This window comes from Rhamphochromis longiceps, linkage group LG4 (assembly GCF_057381845.1).
Source record: "Rhamphochromis longiceps isolate RC_006_pf linkage group LG4, R_longiceps_female_GT1.1, whole genome shotgun sequence".
Classification (NCBI taxonomy): domain Eukaryota; kingdom Metazoa; phylum Chordata; class Actinopteri; order Cichliformes; family Cichlidae; genus Rhamphochromis; species Rhamphochromis longiceps.
This window is the reverse complement of record NC_140560.1, coordinates 33477238-33498161: the sequence shown is the minus strand read 5'-3', so window position 1 is coordinate 33498161 and position 20924 is coordinate 33477238. Positions and strand designations below refer to the sequence as shown.

Sequence of the window (20924 nt, the reverse complement as noted above, 5' to 3'; positions counted from 1 at the left end):
TACAGTGGGCATCTCCTCCAAATGAGCATGTCTATTTTGGGTTATTTCTTACCGCAGTGCCCTCCACAATGTCCCTCCAGATGGGTTTGTCCCCGGTGCCCTCGCTGAAGTCCAGCAGGTTGTCCACCACTACCTGGCCTATCAGGTCGTGTCTGGAGAAGCGGTCAAAGTCGTACACGGAGAAATGCAGTTTCCTGGAATGTAGCTCATTCAGCGGCACGCCAAACTGAAATGTCTCATTGAACACTGGGTTTAAGGTCTTCCTGTGGACCTGAAAGACAGACAGAATTTACTGTTTAGATCATAGCTGCGTAAATATCTTGTACTCGTATTGTAGTAATGAAATAATTAATAGGTAGGTAAAAAATTTTCAGGTGGGAATGGGGAACGAAGGGGTAGCAAGGGACTACTATATTTTACAGCCCACACACCCTGGACTTGCACTGTAATAAGAGTGCCACTGCCTATATTTTCATTGCTGTCTCTCAATAGTATGCTGTCAGTAAAAAGCAATGGCAATTCCATCAGCTAGAATTACTCAAAACACATTTAACCTGATGTTACCTTCTGTTATTAAGGTATCAAATAAGTGCAAGGAATACTTACAAGCCAGTAGTTCCTGCCTAAGACAACTCCTGGAAAAAAATGGCTTGAAGGGCGCTAGTCTGGCTTATTTTAGTCCCACATGCTTACAGAATTGTTGGCAACTTCTGGAGGCTGCTGAGTGAAAGCGGTTGCTAGGTGAGTAATTGACATGTGCAGAAATGCAACTGCAGCAACCTGGTTGCAACCAAAGGAATCACAAGTACTTTTTCAGTGCAGCATTATATACGTCTTTGCAAACAATTTCACCAAGTCACTGCCAGCAACCAGTTTCCAACTGGTCAGAGAATGCACATTTCTCCTAGCAACCGACTGTTGCCAGGCAATTATCAAACAGTCTCCAGGCTTGTGCGACTCAGGCTATTGAACTGAGGGGCGATACCAGGACGAAATAAATAAAGACTATTTTAAATTAATAATTATGCAGAACTACTTTGATAGACTAGTAATAGGTGAACTGCACTGTAGCTACAGACTTATATCTTTTTAAGGGCCGTTACCTGATGTGTTAATTTATAATACAGTAATAACAATTTTTAATATCATCATTTCATCCATCCATCCATTTTTGTTTTATTACCGATTCTCTTTATATTTGTAACTTTTCATGCAGAATAATAAGTACTTGCAAAGGAATTTTTTCTGTTTTAATCTGCAGATTTACTCTTTTATATATAAGTTATTTTCACATTTGAGTCTTTTTTATTGATTCTTTCATTCCAGCTAAAAACACAAGACATTTCTGAAGATAAATTCATGAAAACCAGCGACTTGTTTGGCAACTCTTAATGCTCTATTGAAAATACACCCAGAATCCTCCGCTGAATTTATGAAAAATCATTATAATCTGCCGCAAAGTAAAATGTATTTTTCAGGCTGTTTCACAAAGTGCAACTATATTTCTTCAACCAAACAAACAGGATGTTTTCTTTTTTCCAGCAGAGGAGAGGAGTCACTGAGGATTTGTGGCTTCATAAATCCTCAAACGACCTGCTGAATGTTTCAAAGTTTGTCTTCTGGCTTTTATGTGTGACTTGAATGAAGCAATGCAAAACTTTCAAAATGCTTTCCTTGGAGGCAGAAACTGAGCTGCATTTGTTCAGAATTCCTTTCCTTGAAAGCAGTAATCTACAGGATCCTCGTGTTTTAAAGCAACATCTTTGACACCGAGAGCTTAGCGCTGTTTTTTGGTATTTAAACTTTGGCTGAATTTGAGTTTATGGTGTTTTTTCTCAATCCTGGGCTTTCTTTTGTTTCCCTATCTAAAGCACACAGATATTCTCCACTTTCGCCCAAAACAAATTAGAAAACAGAGAGCTTTAAAAGCTTTAAGGGTGAATCTAAACAGCAACATCAGCCCAGACTTGTAAGCATTAGCAACTTCTTTCTTTTTTTGCTAATGACTGACATTATTTCAAAAACATGACAGAGGGATGTGTTTAAAAGTGTGCCGCGTTTGCTAAAATGTCCTCGAGCCACATAATTATCATCTAACACACTGGCTGACCTTGTTCCTTTGCCAGGGTGAGAAAAGTGAATTTCACCTTTCCCTTTGGGATGGAAGACCCAATCATAGTTGTGAAATTAAATAACGACCAAAAACTAGATTTAAAACTGAATATTTTCTTTTTGTCAAACACGCACAGTTCTTTCCTTAACTCTCGTATCTCGTGTCACATCAATTCAGTCTCACGGAAAGACGGCGGCTATAATTTCCTCCTCATCACATCTCAGCATATTGTGGGCTCCGTTTGTAAATTTGTCGTCAACCTCATTCCGGCTCCAACACATAATTTTGCTATTTGCTGTTTTGCCAGTGGGATTTATTTGCTATGAAAGCATTTGATGTGGATGCTGTCATGTTATAAAGCATGTGCAAATTAAAATGTGATGCACACAGTTTTCCAAATCCAACTTTTGTGGCTGCGTGAGCGGCTCTGTCACTTCGGCTTATTAGCACTTGATGATTACTTGTTAGCTTTGGATTAAACAGGCAGCTGATGAAGGCTCTTTGAGTTCTGCAACCCGAACACAAGCCCTAACATCTACATCGAGGCGTTGTGTTTCTTTTTTTGAAAACGGTTGGAGGCATAAAAGCATTGCAAAATATGAGTGGTGTAAAAATTCGGTGTTAATGAGGATGTGATTGAAATTAAACAATCACCTACACTCCAAACAAAAGAGGAGCCGTATTATGCAAATGGATGAAGCATTCATGCTTTTCAGTGGTTGAAGGGGCTTTTGATGTGCCGGAGACAGTCACACAAAAGGGAGAAATTTCCAAATCATACAGCTTCACTGTCACTGAAAGCTTATTTTTCTCACTTTCCCAGCCCTCTTTGATTCTTTTTATCCCAACACGGCAAAAGTACAACCCCATTTCCAGAACATGAAAGAAAAATTTAAAATGATTAAATATATATATATACATATATCCTTTAATCTACATTTAACTGAAAATAGTACAATCAAAAATGTGACAGTCAAAATGAAATGCAGATTGTACAACTATAACATATAGTATTATATAGAAGGCATTTAATAGGAGGCACAGCCTTCTCTGGACGTGATGTAAGCACGCCTGCAGCTGTGCAACCCTGCATGTCCCAGACGTGTTCAGCAGCAGACATATTAGGCCTGAAAGGCCTGAACCGCTCTGGCGGCGTGGGGACGGGCTTTGTCCTGCTGAAACAGCCGCACGGTGGGGTGCCGCAAGAGTGGCACAAATACATGTGCAAGGCTGCAGCAACGTACATGCCAACGGCCCAGCTTTGACCAACTTCAGCCAGTCGCAGGTGCTGGCAATGATGTTCATTTGCACATTTGTGTTTGGTAAACTAATCCTGCCACTAGTTAGCTAACTGATCAGCTGGAAGGTTTGGGTTTTCTGAGAGATTAAGATGATGTGAAAATGAAGACTGAAAATATTTCACAGCATAAAAAAGACCAACCCCCCCCCCCCCCCCAAAAAAAAAAAAAAAAACACCTCGTAGCAAATATGGCGCTGTGGACACTGTGAAAATACTCCACGGCCAGAAAGTTAGGTGAAAAGAATTTCATCATTTACAGCAAAATATAATTTAAAAATCCAGAGAAATGTCTTTAGTAAAGACCAAGGCCCCAAACCCTGTTTTACAGCCATAATCTTCAGGGCTTTAGACAGCAGTATAGCCGAGTGTAAAGAGAGGTCCCTTTACCCATTTCCATGAGACAATTTTGTGTTTTCAAAGAACATCCTTTGCCTTGTCATTTTGACGGTTGAATCCAGCCGAGATATGGAGTCACAGACTGGGAACAGAGGCTTCAGAAAGTCGCTGCACTGAAATGCAAGTACAGCGACTATGGTTCTCCGAGCCCAATCTCAAAGTGATGGAGCTGTAAGGCCAAGTTTCATTTCTATGAGCAGCCAGTTTCACAGCAGCCGCCTCGGCTGTATAATACAGGTGATCATAGATCTTTTATTTATTTTTTGAGTAAACGTTATAAGGGCTAATAAACTGTTGTGTGGACCGGTCGAGGGTCAATAACCCTTGACGTGATTAAAGCATGTGTGGGCCTTGATGTGATTCTCATTTCCCATTGTGGCCTTTAGTGAAACTGAATTTGAAACCCCCATACAAGCAGGAGCGGTGTTAAATGCACATCATTTAATTCTGTTTTCTCTTACATGTTACACAGGTTCACAAGTTCAGAGACAGGGCGCTACTGGTGATATTTATAGATCTAACACAAAGAACAACAACTCCCATTTGTGAGGCCACAGAGCTCATAAATTCTGAGCTTTTCCACAGAGAATAAATTAGAAGACAGGAGGATTTTTCAAGGGCTAAGGGTACATTTCCTGGTACAGAATGTCCCGGAATGTACTTAAATATTGACTGAGCTGTCCTCAAACACCAAAATAACACGCAGGAGTTGAGTAGCAGAGCCCTGTAATAGTCAGAAGAACATTATCCTGAATAAATTATGCTCCAGATTAGATTAGATTACATTAGTTGAACTGTAACGATTCTCCACGGGAAGGCTGGGCCATCAGTGCATCAGGAAACAGGCCGAGAGAAAACAAAAAACTGATGCTGTTTAAATCTTAAGGGGATTCTTTTATTGTGTGAGCTTTTTCCACAGCATCAAGTGAGCAGTTTGCCACTAAGGATGAGTGTGGTAGGAGTGAGAAGCACCTTTGTCTGGAATTTCTTCTTCCTGTCTGGCAGTAGGTAAATCTTCACGTACGGGTCAGAGAAGCCATTGGCATCCTTCGCTGGCAGGTCCAAAGCTTTCAGTATCTTCACCACCAACTGCTCCGTACTGCGAGAAACATACACAGAAAACTCCATTAAACTCGTATATAAAAAGCCAAGATGCCCAAATTTGCACGAACACGTATGAGCCCTAGACAGGGTCAGCCTCCCCACACACCCAAACACCTCAGCAGAACTCATATATGCGTATAATAGTGTGGGAGGTTCAGTGTCTCTGGTGTAAAGAGTATCCAGAATAGCTTGTGTGGTGTGCGTGTCTGTGTGTGTGTTTGTGTCTTATCCCTGCAGCTGTATCTTGGTTGCACTATCAGCGATGTAAGCACAGCAAGCACAGATGTTCAGCCAGCGCGCCTGTCCAGTACTGAGCTCATTAATTAACCTTAACACAGTACCCTTTAATCTGTAGTCACTTGGGTCATGGAGATGTTGGTGCATAAGAGCCGAGCAGAAAAAGATGAATAATTTATTAGCCAATAACAAGAAAATGAATGTATTTCACAGGAGTACGGATTAATCATTGTAACAAGTGCATGTTTAACATTTGCTTGGAAAATGCGAGAAACTGCAGCTTTTCTACATCACGTGTGATAATACGTGACCCAAGAGACAGATTCAAAATCTTTACAAAAAAACCCCCTAAAATACGAAAACATGCAAGCACCCAGCTGTCAGAGTTATCAGTGTAAACACATTTATTTGACTGATTGCATATTTCTTGTACATTTAATCAATACTACAGTGATTGCCTAAGGCAGTGGTTCCCAAATAGGGAGCAGGAGCTCCAGGAGAGATGCTGGGGTGAATTTAAAGAAGTTGTCAGATGACTCCTGTACTCCTGTAAAAATGAAATCATCCCAAAGAAACACCTTTTTTCAGTTGGCAGCATTCATGCAGATGTTATATTTGTTAACACAACGCTACTCCCAGTAATAAGGAAAAAAGAGAAAATCACGTTACACACAAACAAAATTAGTAAGAATTAAGTTATTAACATATAAATCAGGTTGAAAGCTACAACTTACCAGCAATACTAGCAATTTTTTTCTATGGTGAAAACCTTCACCTTTTAGTGACTGTGAAATTATTGAATTAAAAATTATTTGCAACCCCACTGATCGCAGGTTTTTCTGTGGGTTTGGAAACCAAATCAAAAGAAATCCTTGGTGTAAAGCGATTATCAGAAACACACATTGTGGTTTTATAATCCTTATTTAATCCAGCAGTAAACAAAAGTGTACCTCGGAAACGGACATTTTAAATAGAAACCTGCATGTGTCCATCACCTCCAAGGTGACTGATGGGTCTTTTCATGCAACTAAACATCACAATTAATAGTTTTGCTGTTACAGGATTGTTTAATCAAACAACTGTAAAACAGGCCCGTAATATTAATTATAACTCTTATATAAATATATAAAATAAATAAAAACAGCCTGCAGCTAACAATTACTTTCACTAACAATTTATCTGCTGATTATTTTACCATTATGCGCCACAGAATCTTTAAAAATGAGTCAAACAATTAAATTGTTGTTGTAAGTTCTGATTATTTTTCTTCCAGTAAACGAGTCAAAGTATTAGCTCCTAGAAACCTCAACATTTTGATTTCTTATGTGGATTTATGGTTTTTCTACCTTGTATTGTACATGTATGTTACATCGGTTTTTCTCCAAACAGAAAAATAATGCTATCAGCAGCTTTGATCTAAAAATAGCACTTTTGACACACTCCCTTATAAATGCACAAGTAAGCACTATAACTGGAGTGTGAGCATTTTTTTTTTGTCATGGAAAAAAACATGCGTGCAACATGCCCACAAACACACACACAAACACAAGCAGGCTGATGCGCATGCCCTAACATCTAAACGCTCCATCACACCGTCATGGCTGCATCTCCCAAGTCGTTTGTTATGTATTTAATTAGCAGATGAAGATGAAGATGGCTCGGAGGCTTTTAATCAGACCTCATTAGACTGTGTCTCTACGAGTTAACCAGTGTGTCAGCACTTCATTAGCTGCTTAAGGAGAACAGCGTGAACTTTGGGGCTGAGGAAGGATCAGCAGGGCGAACGCTGGCAGTGACCCTGGCAGTTATGTCTTCTCTGTCCAAATGCAGCATTTAGTACAGCCGTGGCCAATCCAGACACATGTTTACCTCCGTATCACATCCAATTAAAGCAATCAGATAAACATGCCTACCAGTCGGCAATCACACCGAATAAGGGAGAAGATGTGCGGCGCCAACTGCTGCAGGAAATTACATTTCCAGGCAGGTAAATATTTCAACATGAAAGCCCTGAGTCATTTAAAAATGCATCAAATAATCATTTAATCCAGTATGATTTGTGGATATGTTGGCAGCAAAGATTCTGCAGTCACCTCAATGCATCAGTGCGCTTTAATGACAGGAAGCTTGTGAACAAAAAAAGCTTGTGAACTGCACTCATGTATATATCTTTCTACGTAGCACTCATAATTCTTATTCTCATGTATATATCTCATGTATATCTCATGCACATATCTTTCTTTCTACATAGCACTTTAATTCTTATTGTCTGCACTGAAGCACCGCAGCAATTTCCTAATGTTGTAAACCTCAACATCTGGCAATAAACCCATTCTGATTCTGATTCTGATTCTGATTCTGAAAAAAACCCAAACAAATCTACCTCTCTCTTATTATTATGAATTTTCCATTACCTGTTAATTGATAGTTTAACATGGCTGCGGGTTTTCCTGCACTCATATGTCTTACTACAGAGCAAGACATGAGCTCGAACCAAACGCCAGGTTTTTACACAATCCCCGAGGCAACCTGCAGAGAATATACCTATTACTGCTTGAACAGGGAGTGAAATTCACAGCCTTATTCCTGGCAGACAATGCCCGAAAGCTAGCTGTTATTCCCACAGTGGAAATGTGTCAGCTTTTAATGGGATTGTCAATAGAAATGCCTTTCCCACAGGATCTGAGGAAGACTGACATTGTTGTTCTGAATGTTACACTCCAAACAGCGGGGTTTCGCACATTAACATACCAATCTTATCACTGCCGCAACACTAACACACCAACACCTCGCGTGTGCATCTACACACCTACCCACACTTGTTTTTGCTACATCTCAGACCTTTCCCCCTCACTTACATCTGCTCACTGGCCTTAATGAAACAACGTGATGCATTACAAGCGACTAGAGAAAGGCATAAGTTAACATGTGACTTTATAAATGGGGGGAGGAAAAAAAGGGCACACGAACCGTTTTCGTCACTGCCCTCCGTCTCCTACCAGCTCCCATGCTAATTCTTCGTATCTGTAACTTCAGCTATAACACAGCCTGGTGTTATTATGTGTTGACAGGGTTGCTGTTTAAAGTGGCTCTCCATATATAATTCATGACCGAAACGGCCTCTCGCTCCCTTTCTTTTCTGACCATCAGCACTTTTGCCCATCGCAGTGCTTCTACATGTCAAAGCAGGCAGAAATGGGGGCTGCCAGCTGAGCAGCCGACTCACTCCTTCCCACAACCCACCAGCACCTCGACTTACATTCACATTCATGTACACACCCAGCCCGCACAGCATGGCAGCCAACAGTTACATACTTAGACCCAGCAGACCCGTGCTCTCCAGCAGAGAGCATTCAACTGAGCGTCGTCAAAGGAGTAAAAAAGGAAAGTAAGTACAGCAGCCTGTGCCACACAGTATCTAAAGACACAGATGCCACTTTCTCATTTTAAAAACCTTAATATTTCAGTTTATTATCATAAACAAATGAGAGCACAGCTGAGAAAACAACTCTCACATCTCCTGCTGGTGATAAGTTAGCTCAGAACGTGCTCGCTGTCTCAAACTCAATTTCTCTACTTCAGTTGGAGGATTTCTTTTTGTGTCTACTGAAGTGGATAAACACGCTGGAAGATATTTTCCCAAGAAGCATCCTCTTTGTTCTGTGCCATAAAGACATTCAGCAAATCAGTGCCTGTTTGCGGCACCTGACTTAGTATTTGAACGACTTTACAACCTAGCGTGATCAAAGTGGCTGAAAAACAGATGCATCAGCATTCAACGGAGACGTGCTGGTAGTTCGAACCAGTTTTGGTTTCATCATGCAAAGCTGAGAAGTTGTTCTTAGAGATAAAATTCTACAAATATATATCCCTGCTATCACAAGAATCTACAGGGTGCTGGATTTATTTATCTACTCGTCTTTTAACCAGGCTAGCAGTCTTTTTTTATGCATGGCACCAGTGGTCTATCCGCCCAGGCCAGCCAGCAACTTCCAGAGCCAAAAAATGAAAACAACGTGTAAGTGCTAAAAATTATAGTACCTGCAGCAGCCACTCGAGGCGAGTCATTCCCCATAGATACCCATGTTAAAATACCCACCTTTACAATACTAAAAAGCATGTTTATAGCCTGCTAAAAAAAGGGTTTGGGGCTCTGGAGCTTATTTGTTCTGTCATAAAAACTGTGCAGGGTGTTATTTTTTTCTAACCCAGCCAACTTAATTAGGATGTCTGCTAGGCTTCACCTCCACTAAACGAACTGCTGAACCTTATTTGTGCTGTTGACCCTTATTAGAGCATTAAATTAATAATTTGGCTAACTTTGACTGTAGTTGTACTAACAGCCTGTGGTTCTGTTGGGTTTACACCCATACACTCGCGGTCACCAACCTGGCAGTCGAAAAACTCACAAAACAGATCTTAGTGCTTACATCCATCTTTAATTTACAGGCTATAGTCCTGACTAAAATATCCCAACTACTGTAAGATAGATTGCCAATCTTAGTACAAATTAACATATGTGCATATTAACACTAAACACAAATGCAAATGTATAAATGAAAATGTAAAAATGCGTACATATTAGTGTGATAATTCTCAAAACTAAAGACGCTGTTACATTCTGTGGTGGTTCGTGTTGAAAGTCTTATGACAGATGATTTTATGATGGGAAAGTCTCCATGCTACTGACTGTGTAAGTGTGTATTTACTGATTCGTTGAAAGCACTGTATGCCCACTCAATAACAGCCTCACAAAAATATTAGTGCAACCCAGCTGTGTGGTGATGTAACAGCTGCACCATTCACCGTTAAACTATGTATGGTAAATGGTTTATTAATGTTCAAATTCTCCACTTTTTACATTAGAAGACATTGGCAGGGTGAGAGTAGGTTGCTTTTGGTGCAAACTTGCTGACTTACTTGAAGGCGTAGCGCAGGAGGAAGCTGATCTTGCCGCAGGTGTCGCCCTGTTTGCCTTCGCCCTGGTCGCCTTTGGGTCTGTAGAGCTCCGGTTTAATCTGCCCAATGCTGGTTACCTGTTCCTTCTCATCTCCGTGGAAATCGGGACTGGAGAGCTGGTGAGTCATGGGCTTGGGCCTAAACAGAGATAAAAGGGCTCAGAGGGTGCATATTAAGGGAAGCGCACCAAATGCACACGTGTAGTCACTAAAAAAGTGTGATTTTGCAACATTATCAGAGATACAGAGACGGGCAAACACTTTAAATTGGAGTTTACCCACAGTTTGATTTCCCACACCTTTTTGTATGCATATGTTTACAGTGCAGTTGCAATGCTTGCAAATATATGAAGGGAAAAAAGCAAATAGCAAAGTAGCTTCGTGGTGATAATAATTCTGTAAAAAAAAACACACTTTTCAGAAAATGTGCACTTTAGTGTTTATAGAGTTAACATTTGTGCCCTTGCTTTGAAAAAATCCACGTGTCCACAAAGTGAGATATCATAAAAAAAACATTCAAAACAAGCAGTGCAGACGCTTCGCTTTACAGACCTCAAAAGTGTTCATTAAAAGAGAGCAAGATTAAAACCGCTGTAACCTGAGTAATGCGATTTTTACGACTGTGTTTTCAAAAACACATTTTATAAAGGTAGAGTCCTCCTCTTATTGATGTACTGATGTGTTTGTTAAATGGATGTACGGTAATGATCACCAGCTCGGGGGTTAAAGTTCACTCCTGTTTTTATTTCCCACTTTGCCTCTGAATTTGGCGACAAAAACGTCAGCGCTAACGGACTTAAATGAAAAACAAACACACACACTCGATACTGACCGAGGGGTGACCTGCTGTTGGGAGTGAGCGTTCGGCAGGTCTTTATGGGCTCCACCCTCTGAGTTGGGAACGTCTGGAGATGTCTGACTCAGCTTCAGAGTTCCTACAAGAGTATAAAATCTTTGGTGACTCACATGCTTGTTTTGTTTTGTTACAGTGCCACTAAAGACCTGCATTTTTGTCAGCAACATTGATCTCATTGATTGTTGTACTTTGATTTAGCAGGCAGTGATTTACCAGCTGAGGGGAGTGAAGGAATGAGCAGACATATTTACAATAGCAGAACATGAGCCAGCATTAAAGGCATACAGAGACGTGAAACAAGGCTACATCAAACTGCAATAAAGGCAGCCAGCAAACATTTGATATTGAATAATGATAAACAGCGTGCACCAGCGTTGACAGCCAGCATAAATAAAACTCCAGGATGAAAACTCAGAGCTGTTTTTATAAACTCAGGTCCAAAATATCTCTGACAACAGTTTCTATTTTAGCTTCTTTTTCTAATTGCTGCCTGTTTTTGTATAATGTTGTGCTCAGCTGACAGGCCAGTTCAAAACACTCCATCATCACATGCTGTTTGGACAGCATGGCTTAAAATCAGGTGCATGTTTTAAGGCTGTCTTTTATTCCTGCAATTGAGTCAAAACAGCACAAAACAGCAAAAAACAGCGAGAATGCATAAAAATGGCAAATGGCCTGTATTTGTATAGCGCTTTACTAGTCCCTAAGGACCCCAAAGCACTTTACACATCCAGTCATCCACCTATTCACACACTGGTGATGGCAAGCTATATTGTAGCCACAGCCACCCTGGGGCGCAGTGACTGCCGGACACTGGCGCCACCGGGCCCTCTGAAGTGTCTTGCCCAAGGACACAATGACCGAGACTGTCTAAGCCGGGGCTCGGACCAGCAACCTTCCAATTACAAGGCAAACTCCCAACTCTTGAGCCCAGCTTTAAGTCAGAGGTAAATGCATAGGAATAATGGTGTCACATTACCATCTACTAACTGTGATATGTGATACTGACGTTGAAATATCATTATGGATTTCTATAGTTATGTAACTCTCTTGGCACCGCAATTGGATTTTGAATTTAATTAATCTGCTAAAAAAGACTCAATAAGCAAAGCTACGGTTTAATTTGATAATTTGATTATTATCATTAGAATTGTTATCATTTTATGAATATTTATATGTTATTCTATTATGTAACATTACTTCTCTCATCTTCATATAGTGCAATATTATCATTATAGTAATAAAGGCAATAATAATAAAGGCAAAATCCAATGAGAGTCTTCAATATATTTAATATTAATATTAATAATTTTAATTCGATTGCTTGTTTGTTCAGGGCATATCTGTTTTCACTTGGGTTTCAGTACGCTTAATTTATTTTCTACAGCAGGTGTGTTAAACTAAGAGCCTGGGGGGCAGAACCGGCCGCTCGAATGACTTTGCAAAGTGTGAAAATTGCAGAGGAGGTCATAGATTTGGGAATTTTCCCTGTATTTTGCAAAAGGAAGCATTGTGCTGCAGCTCGTTAAGAATTGATCATGTGCTTCTTTAATTTAGCAGTGTTTCTTTATAATGACAGTATACTGACTGAATGTGGGAAAAACTCATATATATTGCTGAAATTGCCCTCATTTTTCTTGAGACATCTCAGGATGTTCGTAATCTATTATCTAAATGGACGGCTGATTAAATCTGAGTGTTTTCAGAACGTACTTGCACAGCTATACACCAAAAGAAAGGGAACTTTTGGACAGAGTATTTTTTACAGGCAGCGGTTTTACCAGTTCATCCCCCTTGAGATGGAATTGGGCTGTGTGTGGCTCATAAGCTAAAATGAAATTGACACTGTGGTCTGCATGCAGGTGTTTTCTGCAAGCATGCTCTGATAAAACTAGCTGCTAAGGACAGTTAAGCAGCCAAGGAGCTACTAGTAGAGTTCCTTCAGCATTCAAGAAGAACAAAACAGAGCTAAATGGAAAGATATATTTATCAGGTGGCGGGAATCAGAGGTCTTTAGGTTGTAAATCAGCCACTCACCTGCATCATATGTTCCAAAAATTATTTAAAAAAATAATAAAATAACAAATTTGCACATTATATTTTTTTGTCATTTAGATCCTAAAAGATGTGTGTACCACTTGTTTTAAATTTTACTACTAAATAAATGTCTGTAATAAAAGACCACGCCAGTACGATGAAAAAGTAATATTCCTTGAGTGTAGCACCACTGAAGCCCATTTATATACACGCAGTAATGGTCAACATTCATCATAGTGCTACAGTTCAGACAAATTATTTTACAGCATGTAGGTAAACATATTAAATTCACTACCCTGTGAGTATATTAAAATGAGAGGGTATTGACGGAGACATTGCATCGCTCTTTCAGCCTGGCTGAAATGAATGTTTGCGTGTCTTTGCTCTCTCACCAGCATTGTTGGGGTAGGTGTCCATGTCCAGGTAGGAGTGCTCCTGGGTCTCATTTGGCCCTCCAACCACGCCTCCGACCTCACCCCTCTCCAGCCCCACTAGGTCAGAGAAATGGGGGTGGTGCTGGCCCTGCTGGCCAAGGGTGGGATAGAGCGAGGATGAGGAGTGGCCCTCTTTCCTCTGCAGCAGCGGGGGTAAGAGTGACGAGCCCCCAGCAGCTGCAAGGTTTCCGACACCGGCGGTTCCAGGAAGCAACCCCGATGTCAGGCTCAGACCTCCGCCCTCCTTGTCCCGCCATGGTAGCCAGCAGAGCTTCCAGGAGACGAAAAGGGAGACGGAGAGGAGGACGATGCCGCAGAATGTCACAATGACCGACAGCAGACTGACAGAGATCTCTGCAGAGGACCACAGGAAGAAGGTAAAGAGACGAGTTAACACTTACAAGTCTCTAGCCAAGATAACACTTCTGAGAGTGCACTTTTTTGTAACCTCTATTTAACCAACAAGTTAAACTCTTGAGATTTTTACACGATTTTCCTGCACTGAGCCTGGCAGGGTTAGCCCTGAATGTTTGTGTTTTTTTTTAAATCTGAGCTCCGAGAAAAAAAATCTTTGCAAGCACAGCCCACTCCCACACTGCAACACAACAATGCTAACAATGCTAAAGAAAGCGCTGCCAAGGGCCATAGCTTGGATATTAAAGATGGACATCTGAACCGTGAAGCCAGCTTGGAAGTACCTTAAACCTGCAAAAGGCCAACAGGGGGCAAATCCTCTGCTTGGAGAAAAACTATGTGGAAAAAGTCCTTATTATGAAAAGCTCCCTCATTCTCTCCTTTTTTCAGGAGTTTATGGCCTCATTTGCAAACTTCAAGTCTATTTGTATACACCATGACCTTTATTTGGTACAGTATGGTCCCCATTGGAATAACAAAAACAGCAAAGTAGGGTATGCTGTGATCTCTGTTGGACCTATGTGCAAGCTGCAAACTTCAGTCATACTAATAATGTAACAGTCAAGGTAGAGACAAGCAGCGCATGTGTTTAATAACAAGTTTTTATATTTTAATGAGTTAGGAGGACGGACACTTGTCTGTTTGCTCTATTGATTTGGGGTTAGGTAAGCTTAGTCTGCAGTGCTTTAATTGCTCCTGAAGTCAAAAGCTAAATAAACCCATAAAAGGCTAAAAAATGTTACCTGGTTTCATGTTTCGCCAGGATTTCCCCATAACATTGCAAGTTTCTTAGTAAAATGCAGCATCCGCTTATCATGTCCAGTTTACCAAAAACAAGACTGCGATGGTCAAAATGCTCAGACCAAGGATGCACAACTGAACATCACAGTGGTTGCGCACATTTTTGTATACAGTCTATGTTTAGCAGTGGTTTGAGCATGCTTACGAGATCAATTCTAACATGATTGTGTGTACCAAATGTAATCCAATAGCTGCTGAGGCATTTTTTTAAAAAGCGTCTTCATCAGCATGCATCTGGTATTTGACACGTTAACATGTTACGCATACATATGTCTGAGAAATCAACAATAAACCACTGCATGATGAACAATCCACACGCGCACACACGCACGCACATCGCTCCCAACATCACCACATTATCTACAAATCACGCATCACGGAGCGGCAGAGGCAGGAAAGGGAACCTGCTGTAGGCGTAAATAGCAATATGCAGCCATCCCCTCAAGCTCACATCCCAAATTTGAATCCTGAGCTTAAAATGAGGGCAAACGCTGGCAGAGTGGATGTTCTTAGAGAAGGAGAGGAGGCGGTGGGGTGGTTGGGTGGGGGTAGCAATTAAAAAAACACCAACACCGACAGTGATGTCTCTATGCAGTGTCATCCTGCATTTCCTCACGGTTATGAGCTTTTTAATGTGTGATGGCTCGAGGATTGTAACTGTGGAATGAGGGTGGGGTTGAGGGTTTTCTGCGTGTGGATATGTGAGGGTGAGGATGTGGGTGTTTGGGATGGTGAAGGGTGGAGTATGACTCATCCGTATGTAGAAAGTGAGCAGAATAAAATAAAAAATACAAAAAAAGAGCCATTTCAGCACCAGACTGCTGGACAGTTCCAGCAGCAGCAGCCGCTGACAGAGCTCTTGGGCCGGGAAACTTTATAACTTCTGCTGAGGAGTGGGCACATGTGCGCATGCTGGACACTCTGACTTGTAAATTCATTATAAATTAATACATTTGTAAATACCTTATAAATATTATATGAATATTAATTAATAAATAGACCGAATATACAATGAGTATTTATTCTTATCCCGGACCATTTGAAGTCTTTTTATAAATAGCATCTTTTGGTCTGACGACTTTCATGACAAACGGACCAATCAGAATCAAAATGAACTACAGGCCCAGAGCCCTGAACATGAATATTCAATCACTGTAAGCAGACCAAGTAAGACACAGCGTTCAGATTTCCCAGACTGTGTACTCCTCTGCACCTTGCGGCATATAAGTAAAAATTTTTTTACCTTTTGCCCTCTTGAGCTGCATCCAGAACACGAGGTCACCAATTAAGAGTTTTTTCTGTCCGCAGGCGGGCCAGGCACGACCTTTGCATACTATAACTTTGTCTCACCCACAGAAGGAAATGTTTTCCAAACCTCCACAAGTCTCACACAAAGGCCTTAACCTCCCTTTCGTCTTAATTTACTTTGTTTCAGAGTGCCTTTATGGGCATGACAAAGACATAAGCACTTTTAAATCAAACAAAGAAGAATTACATTTTATCTGTAACCGGCTGACAACAAGACTGAGAGCAAATGAATGAAAACAAGACAACAGAAGCCAATCCTTCAGCCCAGGGCTACATCTTCTGGAACTTGGTTCGCCTACTGTCTCCATCCGCCCTCCCTCACGTTCTCTTTCACTCTCTCGTATGTAATCCCCTCAAACACCCCTCTTTCCTCGCTGTCATTTTTTTCCCCATGCTGTCTGCCTCTGCGTGCTCTCTCTCACTCTCTTTGTTCGTCACCCCAACCTTCTATCTGTCTCCCCCCTGCTTTGCCTCAGCTTCTCTTTGGTGAATTATTCATCAGCCTGTATGTCATTAATCAGCACTTGTTCAAAAGATATGATTGGGGGGCCGTGGAGGTGGAGGATAGGCGAAGGGACATAGATCGGTGGTGGAGAACACGATGAGGTGGGAATTGAGGAGCGACGAATGGGGGGGAAGGAAAAAAGCAAAAGCAAAGCACGAGAGAACATGATAACTGAGATCAGGAGACAGGAAGGAAGAAATGTTGGAAGGGGGGGGGGGGGGGGGTAAAGGAATGAGGCAAAAGAGAAATAAAGACAGCCGTGATGAGGGGTGGGAAAAAAATGCAGGGCTGCTACAAACATAGAAAGGCTTAAAAACAGATTGGTGCGCATGTTGCAACAGACATATACGATGACTGGGTCAATTCTTCCTTTTTGTTTCTAGAGAGAAGAGGGGGTGGGGGGTTGATAAAGCTGATACAATTACCACACCATGTGTGAAAGGCTCGAAACCACACAGGAAATGATACAAAGAGAGTGTGAGAGAGAGAGAGCAAGGGAAAAGGAGAGATTGGGGAAAACAAGCTGACAGTGATTTAGAGCGAAACCCAAAGAGGGGAGGAGTTTGAGGATGAGAAAGGTTAATGTATTGATCTGGAGAGGGGAAAAAAACAAAGCGAGGAGCTAGAGGAGTAGGTTGTGTGCAGTTGGCAGATCAGGGTGCGCTGATAAGACGTGGCTGTGATCAAATGTGTGCAGGGACTGTCGGGGGCCAAGCCACTCGCCTCCATTTGTCTCTCTTTAGGGCAGTCGCTGTAACTTCCTGAGCGCTGATCCTGCCAAAGATCCATCGCTAATCCACAAAGCATAAAAAGCGAGTCAGCAGGCGGGTAGGTGTGTGGGTAGAAGGCCTCTGTAGTACGCCGTGAAGAGGGACTGAGACTTCCTGTCAGTCAGCGACTGATGCAAGCCCACTGGGAGTCGTACATTGCTCCACATCAAACACATCTCCGCTGCTTACAAGTCATTCACTGACAGCTTTCAGCGGTCGCGATCCTCCGAGGGACCGCGGACTTCCATCAGCAAACACCGAAAAATCACAGCTGGTAAGCGGTGGGGGCCAGCGCCTAAAACCATGGCATGACATTTCTTCTCAGAGCCATCCAAATCTCCGGAGGCAACACACAGGCAATCCAGGCTAATCTACACTGAGCCACAGATCCATGCTAATCTGCATAACAGCACAGTGCACTTCCAAATGGCTCACTAAGAACCTACACACAATAATCTCATCCACAGTGCAGCAGGGTGTACCTATTCACTCTGGCAAAGGATGTGATGATATAAATTTATATATTCTTATAATCCAGCTCTGAGATAACAATCACAGAATTCTACCGAGACTCTTTTGGGGATCATAAAAGAAATGGGATGGACTTGTACCTTAGCCACTTCAGTCGAGAACGTGAATATTTCATGGTCTGTTGTTGTGAGTGCACAGTACCTCTAACCATCCTTAAATGTGAGCACTCTTCTTAACATTTTGCCTCATCATACCTTAAAGTCACTGTGACAAGTCAGTACTAAAAAAGAATCTTTTGCTCTTACCTCTTTCGGGACAAAACCTACAAAAAAGAGTTCCAGTTTTAGAAGAAGGCCTTTGGTGTAAAACTTCATTTGGTCCATAATGGAATACTTAAACCTTCAATCATGTCTATATTAAAAAGAGCAGTTCCTTAAAGCAATACCCCAAATCTTTTTATAGTATCACCATTCCCTTCGCTGTAGGCTTGAAAGGTGTCTGCTAAGTTCACATTTTCCTCCCTTCAGAGAGAGTCCAGCCACTGTGGTCCTTGTGAAAAGATTAAATTGAAAATCAAAGCTGACTTTAGTTTGTTTTCATGGCGGGTGAGAAAAAAAGCATCAAAACATACAGATCAGCCATGGCAAGTCTCTGGATATTTAGGCATATTTTGCTAAGATTGTGAGTTTTTGAAATCTACTGAGCATATGGACGCGCAGCATAAGGGTTATTTATTCTGCTGCAGATGTTTGGAAAGTTTTGCTACTTTGTCCACGGTGAAAGCTCATTTTCTTCGCAGTACATTTAAACTGATTCAAATCAGGCTGTTCCTGCTCTGCGTGAAGGAGTAAATTACAAACTGCAGGGTTTGATGAGTCTTTGATACTTCAAGGGTATTTCTTGAATAAGGTGTTGCTTTAATGCTGAGCACAGGCTACCTAATTTCTGGTCGCTATGTCAGATCGGGCCATTATAGAGTAATAAAATATTCCTCTTTTCGGACTGAAGGACAAGACAGAGCATAGGTGGCTCCCTGATCAATCATTCTGTCATTCACAGTGTGTTTGACGTCATCAGGAAGGAGGCACTAGCTCGCGATTTCACAGCCCCCCTAAGCTACAAAAGCAACATCACTCCTCTTTTGCTCTGTAATGTTTACAGTTGCTGGCAGATCTCTCTTTGTGAAATTCGAGAACCTTTGAGGACTCAAAGACATACTAACATGCTAACATCCCTAACCCTAACACAGGGTTCCCAGATTCAACTTTGGTTTTCAATCAACTGTAGTGCAACAATAAACAATTTCATTTCCAAAGTCAGCTCCTAACCAACGCCTTCCAGATTTGGCTGTAATCATGCTGGTATTGTGTAGACTGAACTTGGCATAAAGCAGGAAGCAGTAGGCTTAACTGGCAATTTTTGTAAAACACAAAATTTAAAAAAAAAAGGGGAGAATCTTGAAAAATCAATAAATTGCAGAGAAAGAAAGTTCCTGACTGCTGACTGAGATCTCTGTGCTTATATCGGTCAAGCTTGCAGAATTGAGGGAACCAAGACCTTAAAAGCCTCCGTTTAGTATTAGAGCAGTTCACACTGATCAGAAAAGCAGAAAAGCTCTACATAAATATCAGCCTATTTACTGTTGCAAAAAAAAGAGGGAAAAAAGACTGCATACACAACATGACAACCACTTTGTTACCAAGTGACACCTTATATCTTCTGCATGATCAGGCTCATTTCATGTAGTCTGTTCCCAGAATAAGGCAGATTTCACTGAGGTTTTATAGAAATAATTATAAGTTTAAAACAAAAGAAAAATAGCATTAAAACACCAATGAACTGCCAAACTTGATTCATAAGCATAGATTGTATTTAAACGCCGCTGTGGTGTTATCCACTGGTTAGAGGAGTCACATTCGTGTTAAGGGTTTCCAGTATTGCTCCTGTGTTGCTTTGACAAATAAGGGGTGGATCTGAGTACACAACACACAGCACTGACTGCTCTGGATACTCTGGTTAATCCTTCTCTTATAATTTTAGTAAGTGGAACTTGTGGTTGAGCACATAAGGTTATCCAAAAAGTGTTTATTGAGGTCACTGATGAAGGGAACTGAGGGCCTTTTTTCTCTCTCTTTTTTCCAGAGCATGTAGGTTTAAGTCATTTCCACGTTGACTTCACTTTGCAAACACGCACGTTACATCCATCTTTTATTGAATCACTGTTTGTAAGAAGCACCAGGTGTGTGTGTTACCTGTCTCTAGCGGCCTGTTGCCCCTCCTCAGGAAGATGAACTCCTGGCAGCGTTCGTTCTGGCTGTAACCCCTCGTGTTGAAGCACAGCTCCTCCACCAACACCAGCGCCTTCTTACACAGGTCTTCATCCCAGTCCCCTGACATCCTCCAATCCGCATCGCACTCTCACCAGCAGTCAGCCAATGACAGCGCAGCCCTCGCCGCCCTCACCTATCGGACGGCGCTTGGGTAAGCACAGTTTTGGGCTGTCCACCTTTTACAAGGTGCGAGCTGAGAGCGATTAGGCAGAGGAAGTTGAGGGGACAGCTGTGATAAAGCAAGAACACGAGGGGCTCTGCAGGCTGGATCGCAGAGGCCAGACTGATGTGCCCATGAATGAGTGAGCAGCACCCGCCCCTCTCACTTTCCCTGAAAGAGATAAAATGAGAGAAAGTGGAGACCTGAGATGTGAGGACATAAAAGGAGACAAATCAAGTTTCTGGCAGACTGGTCACCTTAGCCATTAAGTGTGAACATGAATGCCAGAACCATCAGCAACTCCCTGATAGATGGTTGGCTCTATAATATTGCTTTAGCATACACTATGAAGACTGATTAGAGAAAACTGAAGAAAGGGTGAGAAAATTTGATCTTGTTGAGGGCAAAACTAAAATTTCTGATGTGTGATTAAGTATTTAGTTGCTGGTCGTGCTGATGAGGACTGTTGATGATTTTTTTTCATCTGGTAGACAAAACTTGCACACAAAAACGTAACATTTACATGTGTGGACTTTCTTGAACGCTCCTACAGGCAGGACACATTGCTCAAATTTCCTCCTCCCACCTCCTCTAAGCACATGGCAGCAGAAGGCTCTTGGGCAAATAAAGGCACCACAAGGTTAAATGACATGTTAAATGACATGTTAATGTATATGCAACTATATTAATGAATTAAACTCTTAAGTCAACCCTAAGTTTAACCTTGTGT

General features: G+C 41.5%; 1 protein-coding gene across 1 annotated transcript in view; it reads right to left on the bottom strand.

Moving 5' to 3' along the window:
• Positions 1–20924, bottom strand: part of syt3 (synaptotagmin III) — a 41826-nt gene that overhangs the window by 11043 nt on the left and 9859 nt on the right. Inside the window, exons 3-8 of the mRNA XM_085405293.1 lie at positions 19957–20365; positions 13394–13789; positions 10941–11043; positions 10071–10247; positions 4782–4908; positions 53–271 (exon numbers count right to left, since the gene is read on the bottom strand). Coding sequence (XP_085261419.1) covers positions 53–271; positions 4782–4908; positions 10071–10247; positions 10941–11043; positions 13394–13789; positions 19957–20101 — 1167 coding nt within the window. The 5' untranslated portion in view covers positions 20102–20365. The remainder of the gene's footprint in view (positions 1–52; positions 272–4781; positions 4909–10070; positions 10248–10940; positions 11044–13393; positions 13790–19956; positions 20366–20924) is intronic.